The sequence below is a fragment of the Megalobrama amblycephala genome, linkage group LG20 (assembly GCF_018812025.1).
Source record: "Megalobrama amblycephala isolate DHTTF-2021 linkage group LG20, ASM1881202v1, whole genome shotgun sequence".
NCBI classification, from domain to species: Eukaryota; Metazoa; Chordata; class Actinopteri; order Cypriniformes; family Xenocyprididae; genus Megalobrama; species Megalobrama amblycephala.
Genome location: NC_063063.1, coordinates 14,123,331 through 14,141,831, shown reverse-complemented (window position 1 = coordinate 14,141,831; position 18,501 = coordinate 14,123,331). Strand labels below are relative to the sequence as shown.

General features: G+C 38.1%; 3 protein-coding genes across 5 annotated transcripts; 2 read left to right on the top strand and 1 right to left on the bottom strand.

Moving 5' to 3' along the window:
* Positions 1-6,047: 6,047 nt before the first annotated feature.
* Positions 6,048-12,651, top strand: LOC125255932 (gastric inhibitory polypeptide). Of its 3 annotated transcripts, none has more exons than XM_048171530.1 (5): positions 6,048-6,304; positions 11,742-11,829; positions 12,081-12,215; positions 12,305-12,400; positions 12,473-12,651. In XM_048171530.1, exons 2-5 carry the CDS (start codon positions 11,747-11,749, stop codon positions 12,480-12,482), a joined length of 324 nt encoding a protein of 107 aa, XP_048027487.1. In that variant the 5' UTR covers positions 6,048-6,304; positions 11,742-11,746; the 3' UTR covers positions 12,483-12,651. The 3 variants fall into 3 exon arrangements, with proteins under 3 accessions (XP_048027487.1, XP_048027486.1, XP_048027485.1); XM_048171529.1 differs by lacking the exon at positions 6,048-6,304 and adding an exon at positions 9,309-11,646; XM_048171528.1 differs by lacking the exon at positions 6,048-6,304 and having other exon boundaries at positions 9,309-11,829.
* A 1,057-nt stretch (positions 12,652-13,708) lies between these two features.
* On the bottom strand, positions 13,709-15,299 carry LOC125256001 (von Willebrand factor A domain-containing protein DDB_G0286969-like). Its single transcript, XM_048171626.1, has 3 exons — positions 15,071-15,299; positions 13,991-15,012; positions 13,709-13,888 (listed from the first exon to the last, which is right to left on the bottom strand). The coding sequence occupies exons 1-3, from the start codon at positions 15,297-15,299 to the stop codon at positions 13,709-13,711; spliced, it is 1,431 nt and encodes a 476-aa protein (XP_048027583.1).
* An 818-nt stretch (positions 15,300-16,117) lies between these two features.
* snf8 (SNF8 subunit of ESCRT-II) lies at positions 16,118-18,501 on the top strand. The gene is made up of 8 exons (XM_048170567.1): positions 16,118-16,469; positions 16,554-16,604; positions 16,714-16,852; positions 17,085-17,189; positions 17,396-17,468; positions 17,553-17,694; positions 17,773-17,847; positions 18,202-18,501. The coding sequence occupies exons 1-8, from the start codon at positions 16,416-16,418 to the stop codon at positions 18,337-18,339; spliced, it is 777 nt and encodes a 258-aa protein (XP_048026524.1). The 5' UTR covers positions 16,118-16,415; the 3' UTR covers positions 18,340-18,501.

Below are 18,501 nucleotides of genomic sequence, written 5' to 3'. Positions count from 1 at the left end.
TAACTAAAATGTAAATAAATAAAAATATCAATGAAAACTACATAGACATAGTAAAAAATAATAATAAAAATAGCAAAAACACAACTAAATTACTAAAACAAATGTAAAATATTAATAAAAATCTATATGTCAAAGATACTGAACTAACACTATGTAAGCAGTCCAACAGAATGATTTCCATTTTACCTCATGTGCCACATGAAATTATCCAGAAATCACTACTACAGGTAGGACATCTGGTGGTGAACATATGAGACTACAGGTGAAAAAATTTAATTTCACTTTAAATTTCACTCACACAAACAGATAAACAGAGATAGACCTATAGACAGACAGACCTTTTTTCAGATGTTTGATAGGCTATAATGTTTATTTGCTTTATTTACAGGAACTGGTGTTGAACTGTTTTCTCCCCAACTCAATCTTCTTGTTCTTTTCTTGTCTTTTAGTCTCTTTCTTCCACCACCAGTATATTTTCTTGATGTTCAGATGAAGAGAATGAGACCACAGCAATATGATTTATTGTATTTGTTGATCAGTTGGTGTTTCATGAATGGATCATTGACACATTTTTTGTGCAGTAATTTCCTTTGTATTTTCTCCTCTTTTCTGGTCTCCTTCTTCTCTTTTTCTGCAGCGCTCTTTTTCTCTGCCAGTTTATAAAAGAGATGAAATCCCTTCCACCTTCTGCTGGACTGCTGGCTGATTTTGCTGCTGCATTCAGACTCCTGAACGTTCATCCTTTTTCCCTTTGCAGGAGGTGGAGTAATATTTGCTGCCTGCTTTGTCTTTGTATCTTCTATCTTGTTTGCTTGTCTTTCAAGCCTTTCCTTTTCATCTTCTCTTTTTTTCATATGTGTGACTTTTGTGTTGTCCATCTCCATCCAAGCAAGCTTTACTTTTGCCGGTGGAGGAGTTGCATATTCAGTCTTTCTCTCCTTTTTCATTCTCCTTAGATCCACCTCCACTATCATTTCTACACTATCTGTCTCTTGCTTTTCAGGAGTTTCATCTTCAACCTCTCTCTCCTTCTTCATCATCTCTTCATCAGCCTTGGCATTTTGAGCAGGGCTGTCCATCCAAGCAAGTTTTGGCTTTGCTGGTGGTGGAGTTGCATCTGGACATTTTGAAGAGACTGTTTTTCTCTCCTTTTTTGTCCTTCTCCTCCCTCGCCTTTCAGGTGGACGCTCTTGCTCCACCTCAGCAGGAACCATCCGAACCATCACTGGTTCTGCCACAGATGGCAGTATTTCCTCTTCAGCAGAGAGGAAGTTCTTTGTCCTTCTCCTCCCTCGCCTTTCAGGTGGACGCTCTTGCTCCACCTGAGCAGGAACCATCTGAACCAACACTGGTTCTGCCACAGATGGCAGTATTTCCTCTTCAGCAGAGAGGAAGTTTTTTGTCCTTCTCCTCCCTCGCCTTTCAGGTGGACGCTCTTGCTCCACCTCAGCAGGAACTATCCGAACCATCACTGGTTCTGCCACAGATGGCAGTATTTCCTCCTCAGCAGGCAGAGTGAGATGCCAAGTTGCCTCCTGAACCATCACTGTTTCTGCCACTTTAATGGAGGAACATGCCAATTTTTTCTCCTCATCAGGGGGAGTTTCCTTTTCAGGTTCTTCAAACTGAGCCGTCAGTGGTTCGGCCACAGTGAAGAAAGGTGGCCCTACTTCCACCTCATCAGGTAGAGGGTGTAGAGGTGCCACCTGGATCAACAATGGCTTTGCTACTGTGGTTGAGGAACGTGGAAATATTGTAAGTGGAGTTTGGTATTCAGGCTCCTCCACCTGAATCAACACTGGTTCTGCCGCAGTGGAGAAATCTGGCAATATTTCCATCTCATCAAGAGAGTCCTCATAGCCCATCTTTTCCTCCACGCCTGTATCTTCTGGAGGTCTCTGGATGGGCTCCTCCTGAATGCTGCTACATTCTTGGTTGCTCTTACTGTACTGTCCTGACGAGTGGCGTTTTGTCAAGAAGCCCAAGCAACCAAAAACTTTGCTGAGAAATGTCATTTTCACAATGGATCCCAAAAGATCACAATGGATTGACAAAATCAAATATCACTAGCAAATATCAATTCTCTGATATGTCTGCTATGATACCGATGCAAAAGATTGATCAAATATTCAAAAATCCGATTTGAACTAGCAAATATCAACAGTTTGAAATCACTGCTAATCACGCGTTTTCCTCCTGAACTCAACTGCGCCAGATTGATGCTCAACATTCCAATTTAGCGCGCTCCGATTATTACGACATAATAGGCTGGTCCTTCACTGACACGGTGTTTTGTTTTAAAATCCTAAATAGCAGCAGCAATACAGCCAAAAACCTTAATTTCACTCCGCTCTTTTCAATAAATAGTTGGTTGGTTCACAAAACCTCTGAACGACTCGTTCATGACAGGGACGGTTCTCGTGAAATTCTCGTCACGTTTTGGGCAGTAGGCTGTTTGACGTAACCATGTATTTTGTTGAATATTGAATTTAATTAATTTGTTTTTTTTGTTTTTTTTAAAATCGCATTTAAGTGTAAGTTTTATGTAGACTTATGTGTAATGGAGTTTTGTTTTAAAGCAATTACATAAATTTAAGCTGTTATTTAAAAAATATTATTTTTCCCATATCTGCTACATTTTTTTTGTTTAATGACAGCGAGGATTGTTTGTGATAATTCCGCTTTGTGTTTTAAACTGCAGAAATTATATTTTGAGTAAAAAGAAAACATTTTCATGCGATTAATCACCACAGGATCTTCACAAATAACTTGACCACGGAACTTTGTCTCGTCAGTTGCTCTCCAGTCTGATGGGTGTCGCTATTGGACACATTCACCAAAACATTAGTGACGACGAGACCTTACTCGTGTACAGAAGAAATAATATACAACTGTGGAGGTCTTCTTCCTGGGCTGTTGGAAACTTTAGATAAAGTGCATAGAAAGAGAACAGCACTATTCGTTTATTTCATTGTAATATATCTAGTTTAGTTTGCTTGCATTGTCATATTCTGTCTCGATTTGTGGCTATGTAGCTCGTAAGCTATTCAGCTGAATAGGAAGTCAGTTAGTACAGTTATCAGAACTGGGAAAAACCATTTTGTTGTATTTTATATATTCTTATTTAGACATCATGCACAAAAGAAGAGTCGGAGCAAATTATTGCAAATTATTTTGCATTTTCATCCAGCTAAGTTAATTTGTTTACTCTCACAGGCAAAGTATAGACCCCCTAAAAGTTTGTAAACATTGCAACGTTTCCTGGTGGGCGGGGCTTAAGCTGGGGGCAAAAAGAGGCGCTGGACGCAATGTTGACAAGCGTAAGCTAGCACGTTTTAGGAGGGATTTATTAAACTGTCCGAATATGTACAGTCACTGACTCTGCGGGACCGTGACAGCTATTTTTGTAAATTAACTCTCGCGGATGGAAGCAGGCTGCATGACCCGTATGCCATACGGTCACGGGAGTGGCATGAAGACTTGACGGGGCTGCCGAGGGTGGAGTGGCCGGACATCTACACTTACCTCATCGAGTCACCAAGTGTTTACAGTCGAGAAAAGCTACGGGCATAAAAATCCCTGGATGCCTACAACTATGTTATTAATGGTCACGTTCAGACATTACAATACAACAATTTACGTACCGATCTTTGTGTGGTGCGGTCAGAGGTGTTGCCTAGCCAGAGGCAAGGCAAGAAGGGTGACGTACCACACCTGGGTGATCGTAAATCGGGACAACAGTACAATTTTAACGGCGAACTGCACTTGCATGTCAGTTTTAACCTAACAGTAAATAGACAACAATTTATAGTTTGCTGCAACCACTGTTATAAATCCTAATTAATATGTTTTGAAGTCATGAATGTATTACTCTTGTCTTGAGGGAAAGATTTCATTGAAAACTTTAGTTTTGAACCAAAAGTGCTGTTCCTTCTATTCTGGCAGCCAAAAACACAACAAGACGACATTTTAAAGTCAAAACCTCAAACTTTTAGCGCGCCTGCTATGAGTTCTTCCTTATGTTTTGCCTCCAGCTAGAGCGGTGACGTCACAGTGACGTAGGCGATTAAGGGGTCTATAAAGAGAGAGGTACTGTCCTTGCTGAGGATCAGATTGCACAGGTGCGTATATCCTGATGAGCAAGACATGCATTTTGAATGCGAGTAAACCTCACAGATGATGTGAAATAACATTGCCCCCATTATAATCAGACTGTATGTGTTGTCCCTGTAGATGTCAAAACAATTGGAAACCTTTAAGACCCATTTGGAGGAGTTTGCCAGCAACATACACTGTGTTCCAAATTATTATGCAAGTTAAAAACAATCTGAAAAAACATTCAGATTTTAGCCCTCCATGTAGGCTGGCAGTTGTGCATAAAGTTGCATTTCAGCCACTCCTAACCAAAAGCTCACAATGAGAAACATTTACAATGGGTGTAGAAATACATTTTCAAACAGTGTTATTGCTGTGGTGTTTTTTGTTTGTTTGTTTGTTTGTTTTTGCAGCATGGGATAGTGAATTGTCCTTAATGAAAATCTTTTTATTTCACAAGAAATCGTTCTTTTTATGCCATAGCAGAAAATGGTCAGTTATAAACTCCACATATCTTGCAGAAGTCATTTTGACACCATCAGAGACCCTAAAGGGACCTTCCATCTCACTTCCCATTATTCCAGCCCAAATCATCACCCGTCAACTCCTTGCTGACGTCGCAGTCTTGTTGGAACGTGGTGGCCATTCACCAACCTTCCAGAAATCCATCCATTTAGACCATCCATTGTAGTACGGCAATAGTCAGTGAATAAAACTATTTAGAAATGAGTCTTCATGTATTTCTAAACCCACTGTAAATGTTTATTTTGTGAGCTTTTGGTTAGGAGTGGCTGAAATGCATCTCTACACACAACTGCCAGCCTTCATGGAGATCTTCTTGAGACCACAGAGACACCAGCAAATACCTGTCTGCTGCTCAGCACTGGCTTTTTTTTTTACAGCTGTGCTTTTATTACAATTAATTTTATTTTTCTGACAGAAACTTTCATTAATAAGCCTTTATCTGACCGAGTTCTCTTGTGCTGTAAATTACTCACAAATCTTATGATAGTTCAATAATCTCCATTCAGTTTTCACACAATATTAGTTGTTTTCATGCCTTTTGCACAACATTGCACCATTTCATGCTTTTCATCTTCAGTAAGATCTTTCTTCCTCCCCATATTGCATGAGAACTGTGACTTGCTTAATAACGTGGAACAACCTCTTTAAGTAGGGGTTCTATTTACCTGGCAAACTACTCAACAAACCTGTCTGAGATTGATACTAGTTATCTAAAAAGATATGGAAAATAAATAAATTCTTTGAAAATGTAAAATCTGAATGTTTATTGTACTGAAATCTTACTGATATGTAACTTGCATAATCATTTGGAACGCGGTGTAGATGCAAACTCCCCACCAGTGTTTTATGGGGGGTGGGGGTCTTGCAAGGGTACTTGAAACTGGTTGTTTCAATAAGTACTGTAGTGTTTACTTTACTCTTTACGTTAAAAACTATGTCTATAAAGGGTAATATTTTATGTATTCGAGGTCTGAGATGTGGGAGCGGTGAAGAGAGAGAGAGCAGTTTGCAGTTTAGCGCAGTATTATCGTCTTATCATCCAATACCATATTAAATAGCCACACTATTTAAGACGATATGGGCTGATTAGATGGCAATACTTAGCATTTCATCTTTTATACCATGAGATTTTGGCCAAATGTTGATTTTGGTAAAATGTAGCAACAATATGTTATTTTTTTTCATGAAAAATTAGTTTTGGACATAGAAGTTAATAAAAAAAAATAAAAAAAATAAAGTTGATATATTGATATATTGTATATTGTAGATATATAGATATATTGTAAGTTATCAAGTTTTTTATGTTTTTATCTGTTGTTTGTTTGTTTTGTTTTATATTTGGACTTTAAGTCTGCAATAAAGTATGATGATGATGAATTATTATTATTTTTATTTTATAATTTATACTCATTAATATGATCATTTATATAATAATTATACTATATATACGTTATGTATATAATTATTATATAAGTTTAATATATTATTGTAAGTATAATTATACATGGTTATAATTAGAATTAATTAGAATTTAGAAAAAGTTGTATGACCTTATGAACTTTATTCTCCTTTTTTTTGTACAGCAGGAAAAGGATTTTGGTCTGAGATGCTTGGAGTTGGAGATTTCTACTAGCTTGGTGTACAGATCATTGAAGTCTGTTTAGCGCTAAACACAGAAATGGTGGTAGGTTTTGTCAGTTCATACAGTTAAAGGATAACGCATTTATTGTATTTCATATCAATAAAACAGGCCTATATTGATGGTAGTATTTTTTTTACCTTGGAGATATTTATATGGTTGGGAGTGATATGTCACACATATATTACATATGAGTGACAACATTCAGATATTTCAAAATAATGACGATGTGATCTTAGACAATCTCAAAACACCTTATATTAAAAATAGCATGTGGGTCACATTGAAGAAAAAAAAAAATCATATTCAGTGAACTGCGAACAGGTGCGCGTGCCAGAAGGGAGCGCGAGTGCATGGAAACATTAACGCAAAGCAGGCCTGGACTGGTAAGCTGGCATACCGGGCAAATGCCCGGTGGGCCGACGCACTTGGGGGCGGGGCCGCGATATGATATGATTTTTTTTTTTTTTTTTTTTTTTTTAATAAAACATAAAATTGGCCAACGACCGGCCCATAAAGCAGGGACAGCAGCCCATTGGTTCATTTTCCATACTGACACTGGGCTGGCCCAATCACATCTCTTAACAGACTCCACCCCGTCCCCTGTGTTTCGTGTGTCAGATGCAGCTCAGAGCCAAAACATCTGTGGATTAGGAGGATGGAGAAACAAAAGCGCAAGTGCAAGGGGGGTGCGGAGAAGTTGCGGGCAAAAAAAAAAAAATTAGAGGTTGATGCCTCAACGTGCAAAAATTACTGACATGTTTAGTACGGTTACAGTAGCTTCAGTTTACAGTACCTGACGACGTGCAAGAACATAGAAGAACATGGAGGAGACACCTGTCAGGCAGAGGAGCAGCAGGTGTTTGACAGTGAAGCCAATGAGGGACAGAGTAAGCAGGGGAGTATAATAGAAGCGGTAAGCAGGGTAGTTACATGATTAACAGGGAGGGAGGGAGCGAGGGACTCACGATGCGACGATGATGATGCTTTACCTAAATTAATGAATATTAGGCTATAAGACAACGTAATCGTCGTCGTTATTATAAAGTCAGACTGTCACCTACTGCACTGGTCACTCAGTCAGCTAAAGTCAAATAGCACAGCGAAAGCTATTTTGCACTGTTTTTTTGTAGCTAGCAGTGTGCCCTTGTAGCTATCAGAGTTCACTTATGCAGTAACGCCCCTTCTCATTAACTAGAAAAACCTGAAATGATGCAATTTGATTTTTCAAAAAAAAATTTCAGGTTATTATTTTAATGTAATATTACTGACGATGTGTTTATTTCACAACGAGACTATAGGTGTCTATTTATAGCCGTTAGTCGTGATGATGGTCTACTAGATCTCACTTTTCAGCTATAAAAAGTTATGTTTTGTAGCCCTTGTACCCTATTACTCTGGTATGAACACTTGGTTGTTTATGGCAAGTGAATAACATGTATATCATTTTATTAGGACGTTTTTTGCGAGTAATTTGGTAGTATAGTTTTCTTTTTCATTGTTTTTAATGGGGAGTATCTAAACAATAAGAGGTACATGTTTGACACTTAAAGAGGGGTTTGTGCTCTTTAAAACAAAGTATATTTGTAATTGTAAATTATAGTTTTTCTTCTGTCTGTTTCGTTGAAAAAAAATGAAAAAAATATTTCTTTATAGAATTATCAGTATTCTACATCCATGTTCTAAGGGTTAACTAGCTTTTATAACATGGAGCACATGTCCATCAAGATTATAATGCAAAGTTAAACACTTAAAATAAGAATTTTTTTCTGATCTTTGCTGTCCATTGGTGTTGTGTAGGCCCTACTCCACTGCCACTTTTGATCACCAGGGAGTTAGTCAAGAGAGAGTGAGTACACTGGTCCACTTGCACTTACTACTCAGCTTTGTAGGGGCTTTGGGGAATGGAACAGTAGGTATGCATATTTACAGGGACTGCAAGGATGGTGTACTGGTGGGTGGTGTCCGACCGATTGTGGTGGGCCGGTCTGAGCAAAAATGCCAGGGCCATTTTTTTGTCCCAGTCCAGCCCTGACGCGAAGGGCCTTGCATCACCAGTGCAGACCACCATCAGAAGCTGAAAGCATGCCTGGCCTCGGCGATTTACCTGACTGAATTTGGTGAGTGATGGTTTCAGGCCCGGATTGGCTAATCGGGAGCACCGGGAGAATTCCCGGTGGGCCGGTCAGTTTATTTGGCCGCGAGGGCCGGTGTTGTCATGGCACTGGGTTGAAATATGGATGTGGACGCGGCCAAATGTACTAAGCTGAGTAGCCTAACTTTTTCTTAAAAGTCATTCAGTGACGGATTTAGGCCCGGACGGCCCAGGGCGGCACGGGGCACCCGCGCAAGAAAAAACAAACAAACGAATGCGCAATCGGGTTTTTACCGCTCATTTGCACGCAACGTCAATGATACCATGTCACTCGGTGGGTAAATTAACCTGGTCGGGAGGGACTCGGAGTGTGCGCCCTGGAGAAGACAACTCACTCAAAAGTATACGAGAATAAGGGATGAAGTGACGTCTGCAGGGACAGCGGGACATGTTCTAAATCAACGCTAGATTATGGTGAGGCAAAAGGTCGAAGCCACCGGAGGCCGATTTAAAGAAACGTAAATAAATAAAAAAGGAAGAGGGGAAAACATGCAAAAGATAAAGGCATGTATGCGGCTTACTCATATCGTAATAATAGTAGGCAAATAATAAAATATGGCCTATCACTTATGTAATGTTGCTTGCTATGCTATTACACATTGGCCAACAATATTCATTTTTCTGTCCAAGTAGCTTAACCAGAGAGTAAAATATGATTTTGTAACATGTAACTTTTTTTTTTTTAACAAACGTAATAGCCTACTTTAATATTTTACTGTAAAGTTATGCAATTTTGTAGGATTTATGGTATTTTGTTTTATTTATTTGCCCCAATTTGTAATAATTTAAGTATATACATTTATATAAAATAGCAAAATTTTATGTTAAATTCACTTTATTTCACATTATAAAATCATTATTATAACTATAAAAATAGCTTTATATCAAATTTTAGCATTTTTTGTACTATCATTTGTACTATCATGGGTATTTGAAGATATTTTTGAAATATACAATTATTTACAAGGTTGTAGAGAACACTATTGCAGACTTATACTGAGGTTTTAATTACATTATTTTAATATAGTCAGTCGTGAATTAAAGTGGGCCGGTCTAAGGCATGAAACTGCAGGGCTGAAAATGAGCACAGCCTGAGCACACTAAACAAGTTTTTTGCCTTCATGCGAACAATTCGTCTGGGCTGATGATAGAAGGTAATTCATTCTTCATAATATAATTACGCTGCAACGGGCCGGCCCACATTGTCCAGCGGCCCACCGGGGAAACTCCCGGTTCTCCCGATGGCCAGTCCGCCCCTGGGGATCGTGCATTTTCAGTGGCAGCACCCTAGTTGCCTTTTTGCTTGAGATCGGTCTTTTCTGTACAGGTTTTTAAGACATCTCTTTTTAAAATGGCTTATGGGCTGGAGTAACTGCTGTATACAGTTTTATCTTGTGTGAATTTAGTGTTGTGTACTACTTGTGATTTGTTATTTGTTTAATTGCTTATAGCTTAATTCTATTTTTCTGTGTAGCACTTTGGTCGGCTCTGTTGGTATTAAATGTGCTATATAAATAAATTAAACTGAAATTGAAACGAATGTTGAGGTTTTACATGTGAAATTTTTGCCCAATCTTGCCTGTTATATGTCAGCTGCTCAACAGTCCGTGGTCATCATTGTCTGATTCTCTTTTTCATGATGGGCCATTCATTTTCAATAGCAGACAGATCTGGACTGCAGTAGAGTGTCTAAGAAACCACTCTGATGTAGCACGTGCAGAATGAGGCCTGGCATTGTCTTGCTTCCCAGGAAAGATGTCATCTTGATGGCAGTATATGTCTCTGTACAATCCCAATATACGTCTCCACGTCAGTGGTATCTTCACACATATGCGAGTCACTCATGCGGTTTGCACTGATGCACTCCATACCATGACAGATATTTTCTTTTGCACCTGTCGCTGATGAAAGTCTTGAGGCTGAGACCACAGCACACTACTGACCACAGCACACATTTCCACTGTCTTTTGGATTATGGATTTTGGCTCAGACCCAGAGAACTTGCCGACATTTCTGTATAGAAATGATGTATAGATTTGTCCTTGTGTAACAGAGATTCAAGTTGCATGTCTTGAGGCAGCGGCAGACTGTGTTGAGTGACAACGGTTTTCCAGGTACTCCAGAGCGCATGTGGCCATATTTAACAGAGCAGCGTGACGGTTTCTCATGCAGTGCCATCTGAGGGGTCAAAGGTCATGCACATTCAACATAAGTTGATCTGCCTGGCTCTACACAAACTGTGTTTTCTCTGGATTCCCTGAATCTTTTCACAATATTATGCATGGTAGATGGTGAAAGACCTAAATACTTTGCAATCTTGCATTAAGAATTGTGATTTTTATTTGTTTGACAATTCCCTCATGAAATTTGGCACAAAGTGGTGAGCCATGAAAAGGTTATATTCTATAACCTTTTCGTTATTATTTTGCCTCCGTCCCAACTTTTTTGGAGTTTGTTGCAGCTATCAAAATCAAAATTTGTTTATATTTACAAAATACAATTAATTTCGTCAGTAAAAACATTGGAAACTTTTCTTTGTACTTTTGTCTGTTAAATAAAGGTTCAAGAGAATTGACAAATCACATATTCCTGATTTTATTGCATTTTACAAAATGTCCCAACTTTTCTGGAAATGGGGTTGTTGTAGAAATAGTATAAATATTTTTTGTCAGATTTTTGTCTATTTAAATCTGATATTTATTCTGTTTAATGTCTATTTAAATGTATGTCTATTTAAATCTGACAAATCAGTCTTTCCTTTAATAATTGCATATCCATCCCTATTGTTATGGCTACAGGAACATAAGAACCTTTTTGGAATATATAATCTGTTTACTTTTCTTTTAAGGGTTGGGTTGTACACCTCGAGTCATTAGCTTGGTACATTTCGTTACATCAACTAATACTAGTCAGATTTTGTATAATGAAAACATGTTTGCCTTTAAAAACGAATGGTTTAATGGGGTCATTTCACTATTTTCAGTTCCATGAACATGTTATTTGTCCAGTACAAACCACAAAGAGTGCAAATAGATTTGACACCTAAGACTATAAGAAAAAGCAAGCTTATCAGATTTTATGCTTATGTTTCACCTCGTTATTAATTGGTTTAATGATGTGGAAATAAGTTGTTGTTCTGCTGTTAATGTCAATCACATTGTATAAAAGACCAGTGCAGATTGCTGTAGGTGTGCACCAGTTTAAGACATTATAGGGAACAAAACCAGAAAAGGTAGGCCTAAAGACATTTGAATTCAACTATTTGTTGTCAGTGGTGGTGGATGCTTGATATCCATTTTTCTCATCTGTTTTGACGTATTAAATAAGGAAATATGAAGGCTGCAGTATTTGCGCTGGTTTTGATATGCCTTGGCAGTTCGTTGTCATGTGCAGAATCCCGGCCTGTTGATAGCAGGTAAGATAATAATTAAGCACCATCAAATCATTTTCAAATAATACATTTACATATGTTTATGTTATATAAAATGTGGCAACACTTTAAACTTAGTTCAAATTAACTAACTTATTCATTTTAGTTCATGTTAATTTCAACATTTACTAGGCTATTATTAAAATCAAAAACCTTATTGTAAAGTGTCAAGACATTTGAAAGAGAAGATTGTTTTGTTTGTATGCTTTATATTTCTTTTCAAATATCATTAACAGCTCAAATGACATCCAGAAGTTTAGCCGTCGTTATGCTGAATCAACCATTGCGAGTGACATCAGCAAAATTGTGGACTCGATGGTTCAGAAAAACTTTGTAAACTATCTGCTCAATCAGAGAGAGAAGAAGAGCGAGTAAGTTTGGGGAAATGGACAGCATGTATACATGTTACATATTCAGGTTACATAAAGTAACAGGCAGCATCTGATGCTCATTTCTACAGACCAACTATGGCAGATGATTCAGACAACCACATCTTCAATGACCTGCTGAAAAAACAGTTCATGATGTGGGTTCAGAGTAAAGCCGATGCATTCAAGTAAGTTGCCTTCTGGAAGTGTGAATAATCATGATTTACCATCATGTAAACTGTTTTATTGGTGACCTGCAGGAATCAATGAAGCTGAACAGGATGCACCTCTTAAAAGCGCCTTTGGAGAACAGACCGAATTTGAAGGGCAAATGAGTCTACTACCAGAATCTTTCACAGCTGAATATCTTGTCATGTATCTCTAAATGAAAACCTGTTAATTAAAATTGCTTTCAAAATCATCAAATATCATTTGTGATTTTTTAGCATTAGAAAAAATGCTGTAGAGCCGTTCGCTCATGATGTTAGGCCCACGCAGGCGTCATTTGGGAAACCTTTTTTTTTTTTTTTGTCTTCATGTCGGAATTGATTCTGTCCTCACCTCTTATTGAAAGTAAATATTTAGGTATTTATGCTTACAGCACAGAGATAAATCATCTCCAATCCCATACTCTTCATAATTTAATTCATATAAGTAACACAAAACACATTTGCACCATCCAGAACATCAGGGGCCTGATGTATAAACCTTGCCATGCATTCATTTGGGATTTAAAAAAAAAAAAAAAAAAAATGGTGTAAATCAGGTAGCTAACTAAAATTAAAACCATAAAAAAATTCTGTTACTTGAAATAAAATAAACACTAACTATAAAATATAAAAAATAATCCTATTTTTTATCTAGTTGCCAAAGTAACATTTCTCATTTTCATTCAGTTTAACTTTAACTAAGTTTATAAAATAACTAAAATGTAAATAAATAAAAATATCAATGAAAACTACATAGACATACTAAAAAATAATAATAAAAAAAAATAGCTAAAAAACACAACTAAATTACTAAAACAAATGTAAAATATTAATAAAAAACTATATGTCAAAGATACTGAACTAACACTATGTAAGCAGTCCAACAGAATGATTTCCATTTTACCTCATATGCCACATGAAATTATTATCCAGAAATCACTACTACAGGTAGGACATCTGGTGGTGAACATATGAGACTACAGGTGAAAAAATTTAATTTCATATTTTACTCACACAAACAAACAGATAAACAGAGATAGACCTATAGACAGACAGACCTTTTTTCAGTTGTTTGAAATAACGTTACTTTTTTTTTTTTTAAATGTTTTTTATTTGCTTTATTTACAGGAACTGGTGTTGAACTAGTCTCTCCCCAACTCAATCTTCTTGTTCTTTTATTGTCTTTTAGTCTCTTTCTTCCACCACCAGTATATTTTCTTGATGTTCAGATGAAGAGAATGAGACCACAGCAATATGATTTATTGTATTTGTTGATCAGCTGGTGTTTCATGATGGATCATTGACACATTTTTTGTGCAGTAATTTCCTTTGTATTTTCTCCTCTTTTCTGGTCTCCTTCTTCTCTTTCTCTGCAGCGCTCTTTTTCTCTGCCAGTTTATAAAAGAGATGAAATCCCTTCCACCTTCTGCTGGACTGCTGGCTGATTTTGCTGCTGCATTCAGACTCCTGAACGTTCATCCTTTTTCCCTTTGCAGGAGGTGGAGTAATATTTGCTGCCTGCTTTGTCTTTGTATCTTCTATCTTGTTTGCTTGTCTTTCAAGCCTTTCCTTTTCATCTTCTCTTTTTTTCATATGTGTGACTTTTGTGTTGTCCATCTCCATCCAAGCAAGCTTTACTTTTGCAGGTGGAGGAGTTGCATATTCAGTCTTTCTCTCCTTTTTCATTCTCCTTAGATCCACCTCCACTATCATTTCTACACTATCTGTCTCTTGCTTTTCAGGAGTTTCATCTTCAACCTCTCTCTCCTTCTTCATCATCTCTTCATCAGCCTTGGTATTTTGAGCAGGGCTGTCCATCCAAGCAAGTTTTGGCTTTGCTGGTGGTGGAGTTGCATCTGGACATTTTGAAGAGACTGTTTTTCTCTCCTTTTTTGTCCTTCTCCTCCCTCGCCTTTCAGGTGGACGCTCTTGCTCCACCTGAGCAGGAACCATCTGAACCATCACTGGTTCTGCCAGAGATGGCAGTATTTCCTCTTCAGCAGAGAGGAAGTTCTTTGTCCTTCTCCTCCCTCGCCTTTCAGGTGGACGCTCTTGCTCCACCTCAGCAGGAACCATCCGAACCATCACTGGTTCTGCCACAGATGGCAGTATTTCCTCTTCAGCAGAGAGGAAGTTCTTTGTCCTTCTCCTTCCTCGCCTTTCAGGTGGACGCTCTTGCTCCACCTGAGCAGGAACCATCTGAACCAACACTGGTTCTGCCACAGATGGCAGTATTTCCTCTTCAGCAGAGAGGAAGTTCTTTGTCCTTCTCCTCCCTCGCCTTTCAGGTGGACGCTCTTGCTCCACCTCAGCAGGAACCATCCGAACCATCACTGGTTCTGCCACAGATGGCAGTATTTCCTCCTCAGCAGGCAGAGTGAGATGCCAAGTTGCCTCCTGAACCATCACTGTTTCTGCCACTTTAATGGAGGAACATGCCAATTTTTTCTCCTCATCAGAGGGAGTTTCCTTTTCAGGTTCTTCAAACTGAGCCGTCAGTGGTTCGGCCACAGTGAAGAAAGGTGGCCCTACTTCCACCTCATCAGGTAGAGGGTGTAGAGGTGCCACCTGGATCAACAATGGCTTTGCTACTGTGGTTGAGGAACGTGGAAATATTGTAAGTGGAGTTTGGTATTCAGGCTCCTCCACCTTGAATCAACACTGGTTCTGCCGCAGTGGAGAAATCTGGCAATATTTCCATCTCATCAAGAGAGTCCTCATAGCCCATCTTTTCCTCCACACCTGTATCTTCTGGAGGTCTCTGGATGGGCTCCTCCTGAATGCTGCTACATTCTTGGTTGCTCTTACTATACTGTCCTGACGAGTGGCGTCTTGTCAAGAAGCCGAAGCAACCAAAAACTTTGCTGAGAAATGTCATTTTCACAATGGATCCCAAAAGATCACAATGGATTGACAAAATCAAATATCACTAGCAAATATCAATTCTCTGATATGTCTGCTATGATACCGATGCAAAAGATTGATCAAATATTCAAAAATCCGATTTGAACTAGCAAATATCAACAGTCTGAAATCACTGCTAATCACGCGTTTTCCTCCTGAACTCAACTGCGCCAGACTGATGCTCCACATTCCAATTTAGCCTGCTCCGATTATTACGACATAATAGGCTGGTCTTTCATTGACACGGTGTTTTGTTTTAAAATCCTAAATAGCAGCAGCAATACAGCCAAAAACCTTCATTTCACTCCGCTCTTTTCAATAAATAGTTGGTTGGTTCACAAAACTTCTGAACGACTCGTTCATGACAGGGACGGTTCTCGTGAAATTCTCGTCACGTTTTGGGCAGTAGGCTGTTTGACGTAACCATGTATTTTGTTGAATATTGAATTTAATTAATTTGATTTTTTTTTAAATCACATTTAAGTGTAAGTTTTATGTAGACTTATGTGTAATGGAGTTTTGTTTTAAAGTAATTACATAAATTTAAGCTGTTATTTAAAAAATATTATTTTTCCCATATGCTACATTTTTTTTTTTGTTTAATGACAGCGAGGATTGTTTGTGATAATTTCGTTTTGTGTTTTAAACTGCAGAAATTATATTTTGAGTGCAAAGAAAACATTTTCATGCGATTAATCACCACAGAATCTTCACAAATAACTTGACCACGGAACTTTGTCTCGTCAGTTGCTCTCCAGTCCGATGGGTGTCGCTATCGGACATATTCACCAAAACATTAGTGACGACGAGACCTTACTCGTGTACAGAAGAAATAATATACAACTGTGGAGGTCTTCTTCCTGGACTGTTGGAAACTTTAGATAAAGAACATAGAAAGAGAACAGCACTATTCGTTTATTTTATTGTAATATATCTAGTTTAGTTTGCTTGCGTTGTCATATTCTGTCTCGATTTGTGACTATGTAGCTCGTAAGCTATTCAGCTGAATAGGAAGTCAGTTAGTACAGTTATCAGAACTGGGAAAAACAGTTTCATTTTGTAGTATTTTATATATTCTTATTTAGACATCATGCACAGAAGAGGAGTCGGAGCTGGAGCGATTGCCAAAAAGAAACTTGCAGAGGTTTGATCACAGCACTTCTGGGAGATTTATTAACTAGGCAAATTATTTTGCATTTTCATCCAGCTTATTTGTTTACTTTAACAGGCAAAGTATAAAGAGAGAGGTACTGTCCTTGCTGAGGATCAGATTGCACAGGTGCGTATATCCTGATGAGCAAGACATGCATTTTGAATGCAAGTAAACCTCACAGATGTGAAACAACATTGGCCCCATTATAATCAGAATGTATGTGTTGTCCCTGTAGATGTCAAAACAATTGGAAACCTTTAAGACCCATTTGGAGGAGTTTGCCAGCAAGCATAAACAAGAAATCCGTAAAAACTCTCAATTCAGGGTGCAGTTCCAAGAGATGTGTGCCACTATAGGGGTTGATCCACTTGCATGTATGTATTTATCATACATTTTTCCCTTTAAGCAGAAAATTATGTAATTTTATTATTAAATATTAGGGTGTACAGTGTGCTCATATTACATATATACACATTATGTATAGTTTAATTATTATATAAGTTATACATTATTGTAAATATAATTATACATAGTTATAGTTAGAATTAATAAAAATTTAGAAAAAGTTGTATGACTTTATGAACTTTATTTTCTTTTTCCGTACAGCTGGAAAAGGATTTTGGTCTGAGATGCTTGGAGTTGGAGATTTCTACTATGAGCTTGGTGTACAGATCATTGAAGTCTGTTTAGCTCTAAAACACAGAAATGGTGGTAAGTTTTATCAGTTCATAGTGTTAAAGGATAACACATTTATTGTATTTCATGTCAATAAAACAGGCCTGTATTGATACTAGTATTTTTTACCTTGGAGATAATGACCATCTAACTGCCCAAAATGACTCCCTAAAACCTTTCACTTTCAGTAAAAATAATATATAAATGTAAATATTGATCAATAAATTAATTTATCTGTTTAGGTCTCATCACATTGGAGGAACTTCACCACCGTGTCTTGAAAGGAAGAGGGAAGTTTGCACAAGATGTGAGCCAGTGAGTGTCTTTGATTGTACACACTGTTCTCCAGCTATTCTGAGCACATGAATTCTCTTACCATCCATTAATGTCGTCACTCAGGGATGACTTGGTGCGGGCCATCAAGAAGCTCAAGGCTATGGGAAATGGCTTTGGGATGATTCCCGTTGGAGGTTCTTATCTAGTCCAGTCGGTCCCAGCAGAGCTCAACATGGATCACACTGTTGTCCTTCAGCTAGCAGAGGTAATCAATACTAGACACAAAGTCTGAGGCCTTTACACTTCTGTGTTGTCAGATCTGATTATTGGCCATGTTTTACAGAAAAAGGGCTATGTGACCATAAGCGAGATCAGAGACAGCCTCAAGTGGGAGAGAGAGCGGGCCTGTCATGTCCTTGTAAGTGTGCTTTTACATCATATATTAAAGAGGAGTTATTATGCCCTTTTACAAAGTCTTGATTTTGTTTTTGGGGTCTACTAGAGTAGGTTTTCATGCTTAAATGTTCAAAAAACACACTTTTTCACATTTTACATTGTTGTAGCACCTCTCTTCCCCGCCTGTCAGTAACGGTCTGCATTTCCCAAAAGCATCGTTAGCCAACTATGGTTAATTGTATTTGTAATGACGGAACTTGCGACCATAGTTGGTTCTTTACAGACCTTTTTCTTGCCCCAACAGCAACATTACACACTAAAGAAAGTTGAAAATGTAAAAAAGCATAATAGGTCCTCTTTTGCACTGTTTTTCCAGGATCACCTGCTGAAAGAAGGCTTAGCATGGCTGGACTCCCAAGCTGCAGGGGAGCCACAGTACTGGCTGCCCGCTCTGTTCTCAGAAATGTTATCGCAAGACGTTACACCGGAGGAGGCCAGCCAAATGACACCTTGAGAATAAGACATTATTTTGTAAATACATCGTCATGGAGAGGGAAATGAAGGTGAAGGTCAAAGAATGTTGCAATGTTGTGTGAGCCAAGCTTGTATGAGAGGAAAAACTGAGAAAATTGAGAATAAAAGCATCCACTTAGTCACATTTCTCACAATCCAACAA